The sequence below is a fragment of the Acanthaster planci genome, linkage group LG03, assembly GCF_054643075.1.
Source record: "Acanthaster planci isolate LZ-2023a linkage group LG03, COTS_SCS, whole genome shotgun sequence".
Taxonomy (NCBI): Eukaryota; Metazoa; Echinodermata; class Asteroidea; order Valvatida; family Acanthasteridae; genus Acanthaster; species Acanthaster planci.
In genome coordinates, this window is record NC_141779.1 from 11,996,409 (window position 1) to 12,015,515 (window position 19,107).

General features: G+C 40.2%; 1 protein-coding gene across 3 annotated transcripts in view; it reads right to left on the reverse strand.

The window, feature by feature from the left end:
* Positions 1 to 19,107, reverse strand: part of usp6nl (USP6 N-terminal like) — a 55,189-nt gene that overhangs the window by 15,901 nt on the left and 20,181 nt on the right. For all 3 annotated transcript variants that reach the window (XM_022250299.2, XM_087134090.1, XM_087134091.1), the window contains 8 exons: positions 17,759 to 17,844; positions 17,326 to 17,368; positions 7,474 to 7,554; positions 6,135 to 6,242; positions 4,341 to 4,499; positions 2,846 to 2,966; positions 2,519 to 2,613; positions 1,349 to 1,514 (listed from right to left, as the gene is read on the reverse strand). In XM_022250299.2, the coding sequence (XP_022105991.2) occupies positions 1,349 to 1,514; positions 2,519 to 2,613; positions 2,846 to 2,966; positions 4,341 to 4,499; positions 6,135 to 6,242; positions 7,474 to 7,554; positions 17,326 to 17,368; positions 17,759 to 17,844 (859 nt within the window). The remainder of the gene's footprint in view (positions 1 to 1,348; positions 1,515 to 2,518; positions 2,614 to 2,845; positions 2,967 to 4,340; positions 4,500 to 6,134; positions 6,243 to 7,473; positions 7,555 to 17,325; positions 17,369 to 17,758; positions 17,845 to 19,107) is intronic.

Below are 19,107 nucleotides of genomic sequence, written 5' to 3' on the forward strand. Positions count from 1 at the left end.
CTGTCATACCCAATATGACAGTTACATGCAGAAAGATAAGCAACGTTTTGCATAAGCCATTTGTAATTCACAATCCTTCCTCCCCTGGTCTGCCATGTACAGTCACAAAACAAGGAAATAAGATCAGTTATGATTTGGCTACAGTACACGAACATCTCAAGTGCCAGCATCTCTATGCTTCATGTTTGAGACACTCATTATCAGCTGTCTTACACGTCACTGACACCACTGCTACTAAAGGAAACAAGTGTCACCTTTCCATTAACCACTTACAGTGCGTATTATTTTTGGCTGAAAATTTTAACTTTTGAAAAAGACAGTTTAGCAGAAAGTTTTGAGACACACTCAAACACCACAAATATCAATTTGAAAGCATCATTTGAGCAGTATTTGTACAATATTTCTTGACAAAACCTCAACTTTTTCAACACACATAGCAATGTTTGTTACCACAACGGGCCATACACAGCAGGCAAGTTCAGCTTATAAGTTCAGAAACAGGTCACCTAATCAAACTTCTTCGACTTTTTTGTGTGCATAAAACAAACGGACAATGAGGGATTTTTAGCATTAGTCAGAGGTAATTTGAAGCATGCCTGACTTTTTAATCAACAGGCCATGCCTGTGTTCTAGACAGCCAGATTGTGTTTATGTGTCTTCTGGCATGTGGTGGTAATTAAACAAACCAAAAAAGTTCAAGTTTCAACTATGAGATTATGAAGAGCATACCACTCAACAGGCACTAGTTAGAAAATGTCCATATAAATACATGTATGTATCAGCACCTGCTAACTGTGGGAACTGCTATAAGTGCCCTCATGAGACAGTTTGTTAGGTGAGATGGGTACACTATCATGTATAAAAGTGACCAGCGCTGTATCAAATTAAAGAGCTAAACTGCTCAAGTTTTTAAGGATTAGTGATTCTGGCAAAATAAGACAGACCTAGGCAGAGACTGCAGTGGAGAAAAATGACCAAAAACCAAATGGAAAATTTTTTTCAGATCAACTTGTTTTATCATCTTTGAAATGTCTACCTCAAATATTTTGAGGGCATAGGACAAAAAAGAATAAAAGTGTCAAGGAGAAAAAACACAGGCATCTTTCATCATCATAAGTACAAAACTGAAAGCTTTAATACCATTTTTCTCAGTATTTTACTTTTTTCACGTCAGTGAATGGAAACTTCAAACAGCCCGTAACTTGTCACTGGAATCTTCATGATAACAGTGCAATCAATGATATTTTTACAATTTATTTCTCCCTGATACCCGTAAATCCTCTTGTCAATTCATGCCCATTTCTGTCCCTTTCTGCCAGGATGCCTAACAATTCGGCTGGTGCCTTACGTCGGTGCATCTTCATGAGATTGAAAGACATGGCCACCAGGATCTTGTCACCTTCCAGCATGTAGATATCCCAGAGGCGTAACGTTAGTGAGAACGGCACCCGGTCCAGGAAGCACTGGAAGAACCACTTCATAGAGTACAGGCTGGTGTGGATCTCCAGCTTGTCCTGACAAGAAAGGTTGTAGGGAGGGGGGCAGGGATTCAGACCAGCAAAGAGAAGAAGACCATTAAGAGTTTGGGTGAAGGCTTTGTATGGGAACTATTTGGCCTGTCCCGCATGGGGCTTTCTTTCATTAAAACCACTCTTGTAATGTCACTCTATCCACAAAAGTGTTAATTTTATCAACGGTAAACTGTACTCTCTTTAAAACTGACACGGATCCAACTTACTTAATTAGGCACAGAAATTGTAATAGTAGCATTAAATTGTTACAACTTCATGCAAAATGAGAACCAGTTTTGGACATTCTGGGGATTGATGCTCTCTTTGCAATGTTCAATTTACCATGGCAGTATTTTGACTATTTATAGATTTTCAAATAAAGTGACATACTCCTTTCATTACATTTGTCTTGTAATCGGTTTTATTTTCATTTATAGTCCTCTTATTTTATTTTTGTGAAGAGTTTTGTTGACTTTTCTTTTGATTTGTTGCATTATATGTAAATTGTAAATTGATCTGTACTATTTGTACTTTTGTTTTTATTTATAAAATCCTCAGTGTAGAAATTTTCCCAGAGTTTCACAAAGTCAGCATTTATGTTCACGTCCAATCTTAACCAATCACTTTCAGTTTCATCTCAGTTTCCACCTTCCCTCTGGGATTTACATCCTGCCTCCCAATCTAAGAATCTCCACTTTTTTTTTGCATTTCTCCCTAATGTAACCAAGCACAATCAGCTGAGATTCTGAGACCAGAAATATTCAATACATGACATGGGGGTGGCAACCGCTTATGTCTAAGCAAGTATTTCTGTAAAAATCTGTCCACATTTGCTTGAATAATGGTTGCCTATAAAAATAATTTCAATCCCCCAAACCACTCCCCCCAAACCGAATTTGCCACGTGTGTAAGGGCATATATTTTAGCAATGACTGATGCCAACAATTCAAATTAGAAACAACATTATAACTTATAGAGATAAGGCCGATTCATACTTGATTACTTACAAAGTTCTTCTTGACTTTAGGGAGGAACTTTTTCAAGATGCGTTCATGGTGGTCCTGGTACCTTATCAACTTCGGGAAACCAGGTATAAAGAAGCCTGCAGAAAGACAATAACTTTTTTAAAACTATAATGTATATGAGGCACTGTATTGAAGTCTGAAAAATGAACAGTGTGCTGTTACCGATATACAGAGGATTTCCGTGATTCATTCGGAATTTTTGTTCATCAGCGCAGTTGGTCAGAGCCTTTTCCATCAGTTTGCTTTGAGGAAGACAGTCTTAGCTTTCTGAATGGATCCGGAGAAATGAGCACGCTGAATGCGACTTACCATGCATAGCATGCTTCGTGTCCGTCAGCAGGGCATGTAAGGCCCAGAATGCATCTTCCTCGTTCAGATACATCAAGAGCAGAGCAGCAATCTGACTCATGCCTTGACAGTAGCCAACCTCCTGAAACAGACAATGGAACCCCCCCCAAAAAAAGCCAATGAGGGAAAAGACAGTGAGAAAAACAAACAGACTGGCATAGTTGAGGTTTGTACGAAAACCACCTAAAGGGAATCACAGTGTCACTTGAGTGACATGATCAAGTTGGCATCAGTGGTATTGATGTTGTTGGTTCCCTGGGTGAGTGTGATAGATTTGGACCTCCTCAACAAACTAGTTCAAGAAAGCTATCTTCAGAACTGTCAGTTGGTGCACTGGTCCTTTGGTTGGACCTTTTGAACCGGTCTTGTTTTAAATAGATTGCTTGTTGCCTGAAAACTCTGCTGCAATTGGAATCGAATGAAGACTGTGAGGTGGAGACAATCTTTCACCAACAGCACTTCAATTGAAAACTTTGGTCCTGCCTTTGGAAAACATCAGGACAAAGTCATAACAGGATCACTGAGGGTACTGGTAAAATGGGCAGCGTGATTCCTGACATGTACATGTAGTTGATAAGAAGGGTAGAAGTAGCCCATCCAAACGGCAATCCAAAGACCACTTTGTAGCGGTGACTGGTTATCTCCAAAAGCTTGTGACTATAACATTACAAGCTTTCACAAGCGGGTTCCGGCCCACAGCCTCCACAGCACTAATACGATCACTTAGTGAACTTGACCAATGAGCTTTGACAGATTGGCTACACACTGAAGTCATAAATGGGGGAAATAAAATTCTGTGGTATTTGCGGTGCCATGTAATAATGCAAGAACTGCTACAAACTGCTTGCTGGCTGCAGTGACCCAAAATACGAGTCAGAAAGTTGGAGGGCTTGATGTTTTGATCCATGATCTGCTAGGATTGAGAAGTCAGTTCATCCCACCTTTTTTCATTTTAAATTATTACATAACACAGGGGTGTGAGCAGCCAGTTCAACTCAAAGCTGAAAACAGCTAGCAAAAAACTGAAATATTAAAAGTGCCAGTACTTTTGTGCAGACTAGATATACAAAAAAAGCTAAAATTCCAGGTCAACATCTAAACAAAAAAAGCTGAAATCAGCTAAAAAGCTGAACTCTCACATCCCTGATAACACTTTTTCTGTGGATTTCCACTACAAAATAATGGATACATATTTGATCTTTGACCAGTACAGCAAACACAAATGGAAACAATAACAACTTGTAATCCATTTGGATACAAACTTGCATTTTCTTTAATGTACCAACTAAGCATTTTGTTTATCATGTAATATGTATAATATCCCCCCCTTTGATAGAGCAGGTCATGCATACAAGTTGTATAGAAACAAAAAGGAGTCAGGAACAAACCAAATATACAGAATTGGAGAACTGAACTACAAGACTTTAGCAGACAGATGCACAAAGAATTGTCTCACCGTGTTGTACATAGAGTAGGCAGCAAGTATATGGAATAACGCCTGCTGTTTAATTCCATAACGGTCTCGGAACATTATATGATTCCTGAATGTTCTGTTGACGTCGAGGTCAATCTGCCGTATGTCCGGTGAAAGTTTGCGTGCTCGTATTCGCATTCTCTGTTAAATAAGATTACAAAGACTGGTCCAGAAGAGGGAGAAGACAGGGCAACTACATTATTGCTGATGACTACCGCTGGGCGATTATCTCGATTAATCATAATAGTGCCTTCTACTCATTTCACTACTCGTGGATTTGCAACTAATCGATTAATCGCGGCAGCACAATTACATGTAGTAACTGTAGAAAAATGAGAAGTGATTGTAATGGAGTACCGATTAAGTTACACACACTACCACACTGTATATGATCATGATCCAGGGCACATCTGCTTTATTTCGGCAGTCTCCACTGACAGACTTGTGGTCGACTGGGCCGGCGGCAGTTCAGTTCAACGAACTTTAGCCTTTCCTACTATTAACCTTAGTCCAAAAATGTAGCAAGAGTTGCCAACTGCAAGTATCCAAGGCTTCTGTGTCATGTTGAAAGGAGGTAAACTACTCGTAGTTCATGGGTTCATAAATTCATTCCGAACAATTTAGATGTTTCAAATTACGCACAGATCCATTTTTGGATGCTAGTTATTTTGTGTCTTGGAGTTTTGAACTTTGTGACTGGAACAAGTAAATGTAGAACAGCCTTGCTGCCCCATCCACAAAACTTTGGAAGTTCCTGTTTCAAATTTTTGTTTCCACACTTAGTTAAGGGTTTGTAGAATAACTAGCTTGGTGGGTCCGATGAGTAATGCCTGAACCGTCATACTTTATATTCATGAAGAAGTTGTTAACATGATAGTAAGTCTGACAGTTCCACAAAATATCAAGTTAGATGCAAAAGAGCCAAACATTACAGTACTTCAAATTAATTAAAATGCTTCAGGCCTACAATTAGGAATTGGTTTTATAGACAAAGCCTTAGACAGAGACGAAGTTGAAAAATGGCCCTTGGTCACATGTAGTCGTCGTATGTACTCAGATCCAACTGGAGCTCAAGCCGCAACCGTTCCAGTAATCATGATAATTTTATAGCAGATACAGAAAATACTGCCACTGGCTTTCCAGATTTCAGAATTAATGAAATAACATAAAAGCAGAAACATAAACTTGCCCTGGCACTTGCTGCTGCATAGTGTGCATTATACTTGTGCAGAATTTCTGCAATGAAACTAATGAAAGCACCATATTCACGTGTTGACTCTACGTCTCAGAATTTTTGCCACTACTCGTGATTAAACGATTAATCACGATTAGTTTGTGTGTGATTAATCAATTAGCAATAGTCACTAATTGCCCAGCGGTACTGATGACCATAGTTTCTCTAAAATTTCTGTTTGGGATCAACTTTAATCTTGCACATCACAAGAGAATGAGAGTGGGGAAATATAAACAGGATATCAACTGGATACAAGGGACAGCCGCATGCTTAATTTAACCCTGAACTCTTCTGGCCATTTAATCAGGGAACATTCCTTTATCCTACAAAATCTTTAAAAATGCGCAAGAAACCAATGACATATTCATGCACATATGTACATGTACATGTAACTGAACCAACCTGAGTTACCTGTTGATCTCTACAAGACATAAATACAGCAAAACACTGCCTAACCAAAGAATGGTCTTTTGGAGAAATGGAGTGCCAAAGGCAAATGACTGGATAAAAAATTTCCGTGGATAAGAGAAATGTCCTCTCACCTCGTACACGCTTGGCTGTTCATCTTTGACCTTCTTCAGGTCTAGTAGCAGAGCCCAGACACTGCCCCTCAGTTTGTCAGGGATCCCTTTGTAGACTCGCCTCGTCAACTGAAATGACAGACACAGTTCAGATAGAAACACTATGCCAAGAGCCTTCCTGTACATACATTGTACAAGTGAACTACAAAGAGCTCCAACCTCAATCCAATCCCATGGACCTTTGCATTTCCACCATTTGACCAATATCATCCTATTGCAATCCTGACATTTGACCTTCATCCTATCCTTGTCTTGGCTGCAATTCAAGTCATAATCTCTGCTGAGCTCATCAACAAAAAAGGCCCCCACAGATTCTACTGAAAAAGGAAATTGTTTGGCTTTGAAGAAAAAACAGAGGGATTGTGGAAAGGCAGGCCAGAATTAACTCTGTGGGCTTGGGGGCTTCCATCTGGGGGCAGAGTTAAGTAAGTTATGGGTGAAACAATGGCCCTCAGTGCCCAAGAAATAGAGGCAAGCAATGTGCAAAATGGCTGCATGCAGGCTTGCGAAAGTTCACTTTTTGGGGGAGTGGGTTTGCTTTGTGTGAGTAAAAATTGCAATTGACTAACCCGTCAAAAAGTGAAAAGAAATGAAAAGGCTAAGGATGCAATAATAATTTAATTTTTGTTTGAGAAACGTGCAAGTTATTAAGCCCAGGAAGTGGTTGACTTTACACTGTTTTCAATGGGACTTGAATTAATGGACTGCACTCTATGAAATTACTGACATTTGACCTCAATCCCATCATCCTAATGCATTCCTGACATTTGACCTCAATCCAATCATTCTCAAGCATTTCTGACATTTGACCTCAATCCAACCATCCTCTTCCCATTCTTGACATCTGACCTTATTGGCATCAATTTCTTTGTGATGTGAGATCTTATTCCTATCATTCTCATTTCCAACAAGACTTTTTGACCTAAATCCTATCATCTCATTCCATAAAATCAACTGAGATTCCAATTATCCTCATTCCCAGCTTCGGATTTGAACGAAGTCCCATTTCCATTATAAAAATATCCAATAACACAATGACAGCACACTTTGTTTCCATATGCGCTTTCCTATGGCAGTGAAGTGGGGTGCAATCCACTGAGCCTTTATAGGAAAATGCACATGTAAACAAAGCATGGCATCACTGTGTTTTAGATCAACAGGCATTCAATCTCATTCTATCATCCTCATCCCCAAATTCCCATTTGATCTCAATCCCATCTTCCTCAACCCCAACATGACATCATTCCCATGTATGTACTTGGCATCTGACTCCCAGCACAACCACTTATTTTCACCTCACCTTTTCACTGGGATAGTATCGCTTCCAGTCTTTCATCATTTTCAGCCATTTTTTCGTCCTCTCAACTTCTTGCTCCCGAAGCTGTTGGATACAAAATATAAACGCGGACAAATTCAAATTTCAAGTTTACAGCAAATAAATCATACATAATTCTTGACCCTACCAAAAATGCACTTCCACATTCCCTTTCAGGGTAACACTGAGCTTTGAGGAAGGCTTGAATAATGTCCAAACTGCGTACCCTCTATACAACCAAAAGAGTATCTCTGGCAAAATGGTCCCCTACAAAACTTGTATTTCTGGGTGTGTGCCACATCATATAATAATATAAAACAGCTACATGTATGGCAGATTTAAATTCTGTGATCTTTGGCAGCAGTGTTTGACAAAATGTCTTCCTTGAGTAGCTTCATAGCATACAGGATTTACTGCAGAAATGTGCGACTTAGTACATTCATCCAAGCGGAGACGTCAAACGAAGTGCAGGAACGGATATTCTGACTTTCAGCTGATTCATCGAAAGTGACGGGGTCTGTTTATTAATAGCAAGCAATCCCCAGCTGTACCACTGTAGGAGCATGCCTCTTCAGAGCATTACATGTAACATGTCTGTTAGAGCAGTGCATGCCACCGTATATGTCTATAAGATACTGAATATTATGATTCCTGTGGCTAAAAATGAAAAAAAAAACCATCCTGTATAAATGATGTGTACCAGAATAGTTACATGACTAATGGACAAAACTGTAATCAATTATTGGAAGAGGCAGGATCACAGGCGGGAGATGAGTGTATTTTATTCCTTGATTTACAATGTACGTGTACCTTTTACATGTAGTTCTCAGCCGAGCAAAGACGCTTACAAGTGAAGTAATTCACCAAACTACAACCTAAGCATAAACACCATGAATCAAAGAGAAGACTTGGAGACCTAGCTGAAGTCAGTCGTGAGTGTAGCAAGAAAACCCCAGCATGTACATTTTTTTAAAATTCTTCTTTCAAAGAAAACCCTCTTAAGAAGTAACCACAGAGAGAGAGAGGAAACCAAATTATTTGGTGTACCAAGGGATTGTGAGGGTAGACAGCATAGAAGAATGATTATGCCAGCCAGCCTGACTACACACAATACAATGTAGGGAGTAGTTAAAATGTTGACCTTGCAGTCAACAAGATATAAACTGTGTACTGTGTCTCAGTTAATTCAGATCTTAAATGTATAAGGTACAAGTATTGCCAAAAGACAAGCACTGCCTGTTTTGGGTTTTGCATTGGAACCTGACACAAGAGTACCCAACTGTTGATGTTGGGAACCTGTTCGAAATTATGCAAATACATACCCGTAGTCAACTTTGCAAGTTATCAAGTAATTCAGACGATAAAAAAATGTTTCAAAAGGTCTTGTGGGAAAACGTAAACACAATGCCCAATGCTGGCATAATGCAAGGCAATGATGAAACAGATTCCACTCTTCATGCGCATGTTCCAAAGGTTGTTGATGACCACTTGAAAGAACTGGCAATTTGAATGGATTTTTAACACAATCTTCCTGAGTTTTGGGGTTACTTTTATCAGTTCAGTACCTCCATAACCATGTTTAAATTCAGTAGACATGGTAGAGTACATGTACTTGGTTGAAACACCAGCAGCAAATGCACCTTCCCCAGCTACATCTCTCCACTGAAAGCCTTGTTCAATTTATTCCTCATTGTTCTTGAGCAGCAATGTCGTTATATTATCATAATTTAAAACTGCCAGCATACCAGTACAATGTAGTTGGATGACAGGCACTTCAACTGTCTTTTCCAAATGAACTCAACGTACACTTAACAAGAATGAACTTGGCGACAAAATACAAACTCCGAGCTCAACAGACAGTTTTCCAAACTGCTTTTTTACTAGCTGAAAACCCATCAATGATGGGCACACAAATATGACTGGTAAAGGTACATGTACATGTGCAGCTGACAATTCTGCAAGGAGATACAGTACTTACATGTACACTTGTTTCAGGTACTCCTGTTCCTCTAAGTGACGCACCCATAAAGAAAATTACTGAGATAAAGGCCAGACTTTTCTCCACAGAATTAAGCCGTTCCGTTTGAAAAACTCTGCTCGTCGTTTTCAGCAAAGCAGAAATGGTCCTAAACTGCATACTAATCCATCTCAGTCCCAGTTTGGTTGTGAAATGCAAGTGTCAATTTTCCCTGTTTTGTTTTGACTAAATGTATTTCCTCGATATGAATCAGTGATTCTAATTTGTCAACATTTTGTCAAACTTGTTACAGGCACCCCCCCACACTTTATAAGAAACCCAAAAGATTGAAGACTCTTCAGAGCATGAAATGTACCACTGGAGAAACAGGATGTAGGGTTGAACGCCACAGAGGAATTTCAGCAAGAAAGAAAATAACAATAGCACAATCATACCCTACAGGCAGTGTCATTGTTTAGAATTTGATCGGATATTTGTTGAAGCCAGAAACCTATACCATGCAAAGGCGCTGACAAAATATTAGGCATAGATTGTCATTTTGAAATTTTTGATGAGTTGATTATCTTTGGACAGAACATAGTATTGCAAAACTGTTGCTGGGGGAATCTCCTATGATAGTACAGTACAATGTGTTAAACTTGACCAATAAACATGGTCAAGGTGTGAACATGTACCTAAGAATTTGCAAGTGCTAGTGGTACAAGCATGTACACTGAGTACATGAGTATACCGGCACCAATATGCAGATGCTTCATACATATGTACATGTACCACTGTATTTTGGGACCAGCACACTAAAAAGCACGCAACAACTGAACATTTAATTTACCATTATGACCAACTGCCCTTCAACGTGCTTGAAGGACAAATGTGAAAAAGACAGTTATTCTAGTTTTTCAGATTTTACATGTCATTGCAAAGCTGACCAAAAGAACAGACAGCAGAACAATCCATGTGCTTTAGACAACCTTTGGCAGGTATCATGGTCCCAGAGAAATACCATCGCAAAATTACATGTGTGGTGGCAGTACGTACATGTACATGTACATGTACTACACGTAGTATGTGTGTTATATGTACAGTATAACCAATGGGTACAAATGGGTACCTGTACATTACCTAGGAAGGATAACTGATCACTTTGTTCTAGGGAAAATGGGTTACATTGTGAACTAGAACTTTTCTTAGGATAAGGTACAGACATTTAATTTTCTCTTGACAAATGTCCACTTGTCAACTCAACAATCAGGATTTATAACCTACAGTGTGTATTAATAAATAATCGATAACAATTGTAAAAATGTTACTTTCCCAGATGTGTAAGTCACATGAGGGGACCAGCACATGTACACGTACAGATCAAAGACCTGCTTGATGTACATGTACACAGTGCAGTACACACACTAGTGTGCTGCCTGGATTCAAACAATGGTTATGGGCTGACTTCCAAAAGGCATGTGTTCCTGCCATACTTGGTGTAGTCATGTGTGAAAAACAAACTTAGCCTTTGTGCAGAAGGCAACTTGGGAGAAAAAACTTTTACTGCGGGGTCGATGCAATTTGTGGTTCCACAACTGTGTGGTTATGCATGGTCAATTTGAAAAGAAGAAAGCAGGACTGCACCCATGAACTTGCTGTCACCTCCGCTCACTAGGGACGTGCCTGAGGTCAAGACCTTCTGGAATTAATCTCTGACTGATCAATATCCTGAACGTTACCAGCCGCCATGTACAACATGTACATGTACATGTATGGCTGATAAGTGCAAACAAACCCCCAAAGTGCAAGATACATGTCAATGTACCACTACCATGTGCCAAAAACCTCTTTCATCACCCTGACACTCCTAGACCCTTCAAGATCCACCAGATGGCTTTAGAGGATTTTTCAGGATTGAGGAAGAATTAACCCATCCACTGTTGGAACAGCTTTTAAAGTACTTCATAGAAGAGAAAAAACTGCCTGCCTAATGGAGGATACTGTTTTGAGGATTCAGGGAGATGTATGCCAAACGGCAAACGAAATTCTTTTTGAAGACACTGCCACTTAAAAAGGTATGCATATATTCTTTGGGTGCAGTGCAGGTACATTTACACATACAGGTACAACAATACGGTCTAATGTGGACACCTTCAGCCATCGGTGACGTTACAATGGTTTAGATCCTCAGGCTTGAACAGGGAACACAATGTACATGAATGTGCAAAGTATGAATGCTATGATTTGTGCGCACTCTGGGAGTTGTACATACTGCACATGTACAATGTACAATAGGTAAACATGTACGTGTATATGGTACCAGTACAATGTACATGTGCACGTACATACAATTCACATGGACTGCACCTGGTAAAACTAAGGTACCACAGTCAGTGCCCATACTTGTTCTCAATGAGATTGAGCAAACAGTGCCCTCATTCGTTGCTGTGCAAAGTGAATAGATCTGAATTGAAACAACTAAGCAGAGAGGATCCTCTTCGCTCGCTGTAGAAAATGCCAATCTTGAAATCCATGGATTAAAGATTTTTACAAGCTAGTCTTTCGATAATTGTTCGCCAAATTTTGCAACATCGGATATTGGTGGAAAAACAGATGTGAAGTAAAATTTCAGAAGATGTTCATTTAGGGAATATCCTGACACCACCTTGTGTAGCATTTAGATTTTTATCCTACATGTATGTTGAACCAGACACATCCTGTTTCATTTCCCTGTGACCACAGCTCAATTTACTCACAAATCCAAGAAAATCAGCTGTAAAAAATTCAATCTCTAAATTGTCACTGCGGTACTGGCAAGTGATACAGAACAAATTCGTTCCCTTCCGATTCACTGCTACCACACTCAATCACCAAGTCACCATAGCAACTTGTACTGTGAACTTACCATACCAGCCAAATGTCAGAAGTTCACATGCCATTAAAGCTGGGAGTATATGAATTCGGGGAAAAAAGTTACTAAAAATGCTTCCCCTTTGAATGGAATGAGCCTATTTAAAGATTTACTACATGTACACCGTACAACAAACATATCCACAAAATCCCTCGACAGGACTGAATTAAAACTTGACAGATGCACTTTACAGACAAGTTCTGTTTCAAAAAGATTGGTCATGGGACAGCCAGGATCTTGGAGGACAATAGTCCAATCTGGCAGTGAAATGGCTCCCCCCACACAAAAAACCAAGCCTTCTAGAGTTAGGGAATTTAACAAAACATTGTCTTCAAAAGGCAATGGTCACACATGACACCCACTGATTGTTATTTTCACGTACATGTAGATGTGCTCACACCCTTATCCATGGGCATATTCCTTACACAAAAGCACTAAGCATTGTGGGTACAGTACCTTGCACCTATGGCCAATGCTTATAATGTGTTCTGTGTGCACGTCACCCAACAAGTCATGGCGCTGACTTCAGGTTGAAAGGGGGCCATCACGCAATGGCCCTCATTAAAGCCAGCCACTCGTGCCAAATGAACTCACCAGAAATGACTGTGACCACGGCATGGCTTCAAAAACCTCCGAATTCATATTACCCATACTGTCGTCGTCAGCTTCGGACATCTCCTGGTCTAACCTGGTCATTGCAGAGATGTTCACATAAAAATGTTCCTGCGAGTCCGTGGGCATCATACACTTGCTCACTTTGTTTGGCAGAGGGGCAATCCTGACACTTGAAGTTGCAGAGACACATTAAAACAGTGGATTGAGGCAGGAAATTCAATAAGCTAGTTCCGACTTTTGATCTCCCCTACATGTATGTCATAACGAAGTGAACAGCGGTCTAAGAACAAACTCCACAGCACGCATGGGCTTGTACAAGATACATGTACAGGCAACTGAAGGATCAATCTATCCAAGCATAGAATTTACACTTTTGAGTTTCACACAGTGTAAATCTGTGAAGGCAATGGACCAGAGTGCTGTTCAATGTAGAAACTGGACTTTCATTAAGGAATAGTAGTGATCCTTCTTGCCAACTGGTAATCCTTGGAAGAATCTTCTCTTCTCTACTGCTGTATTAAGAGTGAACATACATGTAGTTTCTCCCATTAGCTGCGTCAGATGTCAAACTTGTACATGTACAGCTCCTTACCCATACTGGCAGCAAAGTTACATGCACAATGTACATGTATGTACCGTACATGGCTAAATATCAACCAGGGCCAGCGTCCACACTGGATTCCTTGAAGATACAATTTACTTTGTGGTCACCAAGCTGTACATTAGCATGGACCAGTTGCATGAAATTGAACACACACAAAAGACTCTAAACCAGACAGAAATCTTTCTGATAGCCCTGGTAAAGATGTTCACGCTGTGCATGGAAGTCGTTCTCCTGACTCCGCTTGGCCAAAGCACCCTCTGGGCAGGGGACACCAGCTACCATCCAGAGTCCCCACACATGTACTCAAGTGATCAGCTGTGTCCAGCACACGGTCAACGTACTGCACACATACACCTCCTGGAGTGACAACTGCGATGGCCAAGCACCGTGTAATACCCGACATCCTAGGCCTGTCTACATGGAACTGTGCTAATGCGCTGCCTGTCTAGGAACATCAGTAGCAACACCTACTCAAGAGGTGCAGACTCCCGTCTCGGAGTCATGCGTCACAAATCTGTGCATTCTGCACGGTGGAAAAGAGAAGGGGGGAAGGGGTGGGAACGAACCCTGGCCAAGTTCTGCTGCCAACGACTTACCAGAAATGAGTGACTCACTCTTGTGACAAGACTGAATGCAGAGTCAACAGAGGAAGTGTGCCTACCGGTTCCGAGGGCATGGAACTAATTTTTGCGAGTGGTGCGCGCATGGCATCTGTGCGGATGTTGCACAAACATGGGGGCCAAAGGGGTTTCTCGCAGGCTTAAAATAGGACAAGTCCACACACTTCATTCTTCACTTCTCAGCTGATTGGCCAAAAGGCCATGGTGCTTCTGTTGTGATCTTTGACACACAGAGTAAAAGAAAAATAGTGAAAAAATGATTCACTGGGTGTAGACTGAAATCAAAGCAGTCAAATGTACATGTACATGCATAAACATGTACTTGACGCGCATTGCACTGTGTAGTGCATATTGCTGATGGTCATTTGAACACTCTGTATTGTTACCCGTCCCCTTGAAAGTAACAGTCTCCTCCCTTCCCTAATTTCATCAGCATAGTAAACTGCATGTACCGGTGCATGTAACTTGTGGCTTTGAGCTGCAATAGGCCGTGCTACTCTCACAAAAAAAATACTTCTTATTTAGCATATTAACGGTGTTAATTAACCCTAACCCCCAAGGGTGTATTTAAAATCGTATTGAAATTGGAGGATTTGGGACTGTTAGGGTTTATGTAGGTTTTCATGGATCAATTTTAAAAGCTGTTAAATTCGTCAACTTCCAATCTGTTTTCTAAGCTAATAATAATCTGCATACTCATGAGCAGAGTGGTGATGTTATTAAGTTAAGATAATGATTTGCATGCCTACTTGTCCATGTACATGTACATGAACCTTATGGTCTCTCCTGAAATTGCATCAAATCCTGAATCCCTGTTTCTATAGCAACAACAGAGACACATACATGTACAAGCTACTGAAATGTGCATTGCTAGCCATTTATTTATGTGTGATTTCTACAAGAAATACAGCACTGGCCAATGCATCAACCGCATGCGCACAACATACAGACATGTACATGTACATTTACTGTGAAACCAAAGCACCCATCACAATTCAAGAATAAGCACACTATTTGAGGGCATATCCACTTTGTGCATGCATGACCCCTATGTTAAAAGATTTCCCAAGAGCTTCTCTCTTCTTTGCTAATGAGAGTGGTACATGTACAGGTACATGTACATATACTTGTAGTCCAAGGGGGTTGGGATCCAATAGAAACTACATGTAGGAAGCACAGTTTTCTAAAACTAGGACACTTAATGCTTGCGCCTCTTAAAGAAGCAAGACCGGCTGTCTGGAAATTCCACAAACAAGCACAACAAACTTCAACCTGCTGACAAGAGTTGCGTGCTCATACAGCTGTATGGGAAACCTCTGCAGTATCATATCATAGAGCTCACTATTTATAGAATTTGCCGGTCCTATTTATAGCTATGCTTAGGTGCCTTGAACCATGACAGTTTGAACCAACTGAGCAGTGACAGCTATCCAAGGTCCACAGAGTGGACAGGATGTTCCTATGACTCACTGTTGTGCATCTCATTATTCAACAGTTCACCTCAAGCCAGAGGCAGGGCTCAATCAAATGAAGGGAGCCCTCTTGTTCTCTGATACGGCAAGGTTCAAGGTGTGCAGGTTTCTGCATCTCTCACTCACACTAACTACCGCCACAGATAAGTTTTGTTTTTGAAACAGAACTTTGAATTGTACAGGTACTAGTACATCATGTACATGTCGAGGTACATGACCAGTGCAAAATGCATGAACCCATTAGAGGGTTGCCAGCCCCTTGCAGAAGTTCAGTGGAAGGCACACGTACCAGTAGCATTATTTTGAGCAACAATGCATTGTGGGAACCATGCACAATTCCAATCAAGTGAAAGTTCTAAACATCAGAACTTTGAAAAGTTCAGACAGGAAACCTCTGTACCTTGCCGAAACAAACATGCAACACAAAACAAGCCAAATAATTTCTACAATCTTTCCATAAGACACAAATAATTTATTTACATGTATGTCATTTGTAAAGTGCATATTTTTTACAAATACTGTATGTTCAAATGCGCTACACGCTGAATAGCTGAAGGCACACAGGTGCAAAGGTGCCTGGGGCAGCTGGTAAATGACCCTTATCTATGCATGGAGTACAACAAGATATTGCAAATGCCAATTTTGGCAGAGGGAAAGAAAACCAGAAAGCCTAGAGACAACCTTCATGGCACAGGAGACAACCAACAAACAACCCTACTGGCATACCCTCCACGTGTATGGCCCAGACCAAGAATTGAACTCGGGGACCACAGTGGTGGTCCTGTGACACAGAAAACATCAGCAGTCTAAAAATGTTTGATAGAATTTCAAAACAACCAATGAATGGATGCTAATATATACATGTAGTTCAGACATATCATCCGAAACACTTCATCCAAAACACAGACATTTCAGGCATGGGGGGAGGAAAGCTGCATACATGTACAATGTAGGAAGGAGGTTTGATGTGGGGGTAACTAACAAATTTCAATGGCTTTTAAAAGATACTTATATCTTTATTTTTTTAACAAAGATATTTAAATCACTTTGACTGTGATAAAATTGAACTTCATGCACAGTATGAGTCTCGTGACTTGGACCCAAGACTCAAAGTGCGGAATTTCAACATGGACTTTCAACACCTGGCAGTGGCCAACATAATCAGCGTTAAGTTTTGTTACCCCAAAACAAGTCTGTTGTGGGCTGACAGAGGGGATGGGAAGCAAAGGGAAGAGGTGGTCAGTTAGTCTGAAATTTGCTCTCATACACAACTGTCAAATTTCAATTTCAAGGATTTTTCCTTTGTTAATAAGCCAGCAAGCAGTATGGATGTCTTTTAGACACTAGGTAGGCCATTTTGGACACGTTGTTTTGTCATGCCAAGGTATACACAAGTAACGGCACAGATCTTCAGCAGTCCAGCCATCCAGGTTTTCCATTCAGTGCAAATTGGGCCACCCTGCTGAAGTTCGAGTCCCAGCACTACAATCTGCAGATAGGAATTTTAGTCTCCCTTTGAGTCACGCTGCCTTTCCTTGCAAAGACCTTTCTGGTAGCTTCCTCCAACTGGAAACTGATACCTTACTATCTCCTCTCAAAGGAATTGGGACTACACTCCAGAGAGTCTTTCGATGGAGTATTTTCCAACCCTCACTTACCTTCCTTTCTTCTTCATCTGGGCTTGGGGGTAATTCATGCTCTCTACAACGCCACAAAAAAAATCAATCAAAAGAAAATTATGGATCTCTTAGAGGATTAAAATTATCACAAAACACGACTCTCTCACACTTTTTTGCTAGAACCATTTGGAAACGCAGTCAGAAAATAGAATGTATTGACACTTCAAACTTCAAGCAAATGGAAACTGAAAAAAGGGAAAGGGAAAACTACTTTAAAATGATAGCCGGTACAAGGAAAAGTTCGAATAGCAAATTCTGTAATAGACAAGTGAGAATACATGTAGAATACAGTTACTACTGGGACTGAAACAGGATACAAGGAAATTTCAAGGAAATGGAAGTTTGTTTTCTGCATGCTGCATTGGGCAATGAATTGGTTGCTTGGTCTCTAAAATGAAGCCTGCGCACTTACTGTAAAAAGCCATTTTTGTCAGTGACCTTGTAGATGATAAAGGATGCATCTTCCCATGGATCAATCTTGGCACCTGGTTCACGCCCCTACAATAAGAAAAAAAGATATGGACAGTGCTAACTGTACATGCACAATAAACATGAAGGTGAAGGTTTTAAGCTTTATATTTTGAAACAGTTTCAGTCCACTGCTGTAAGTGTAATGACAAGTTTTGTAAGTAGTCACTACCCGTACCTCAAACCACAAAATATCCTTTGTAGAAGTCTGGTTCATAATGATGCCATGTACATATGAAAACCACAAATCTGTTTGTAGAGACTGTTTTTGGTAAAGTGAGAAGTTTGCAAACTTAACTGTTGATAAATTTACTCATTCTGAGATCTCTAAATATAATACCAACTTAAAACAGAGACGAACACTGCATTGTTTACTATAAATGTACATGTACGTACAAGTGAAGTTGGAATCAACAAAATGGAAAACTAATGAAAAAAGGCATGTCGATACACCTACATGTACATTGTATACGTATCTTGAATAGAAATGTGCTCAAGCTGACAGAACAAACTGAAGGTTTCAAATCACAATACATACAATGTAAACATATTACAATGAGATTTTCCAGATCAGATCCAGAAGAATGTACTGTTCTCTGTTTAAAAGTCAAGGGTTTTGCGGACTTGCGCTTAAAGATCGAGTATACTGTAGCCAATTCAAGATGAAGTACATGTATCTAACGATCGCGTTGCTCGGGTTTGGGTTACCAAACTGACATTTGTGCGGCCTGCAGTGCCCTGAGGGCAGAAGATTCAATGTAGTGGGGTTATTATCTCTGGATTGTGCAGGCAAAGCTTCATGCCAGTGTGTTTCGCATGCCCTCGTGTATCAGATGAACATCTCCCTCAATTGGAAAGCATCTGGTCTCTGGGTAGGCTAGGGAGTCCTTTTGGTGGCATGTTAAAATGTTACAGTGTAGTGTGATCACATGTACAGGTATGTATACTGTACATGTACGGTACAGTGTACATCAGCTTCAGTTTTGCCCACTAGCGTGCAGTGGGGTAGAGCTGAAGGTTTACCTACATGTACATGTAGTACAAATAAAGTACTTCATTTTGCACATTTTTTTTTTAAGATTAACCCCTGTGCCTGGAATGGTAATGCTGGATAAACCTATGGCTCTAGGATGTGTGTATGGTACATGTACATATGTATATGTGCGTGAAATTAAAAATTTTAAAAATTGTTTTCACATGTAAAAGGAAAACTGTTGAATTCCAATAATAATCAACTACCGTAAATATTTAAAAATGAAATGATTGTATAAGATTCGAAGCTTTTCATGTTGG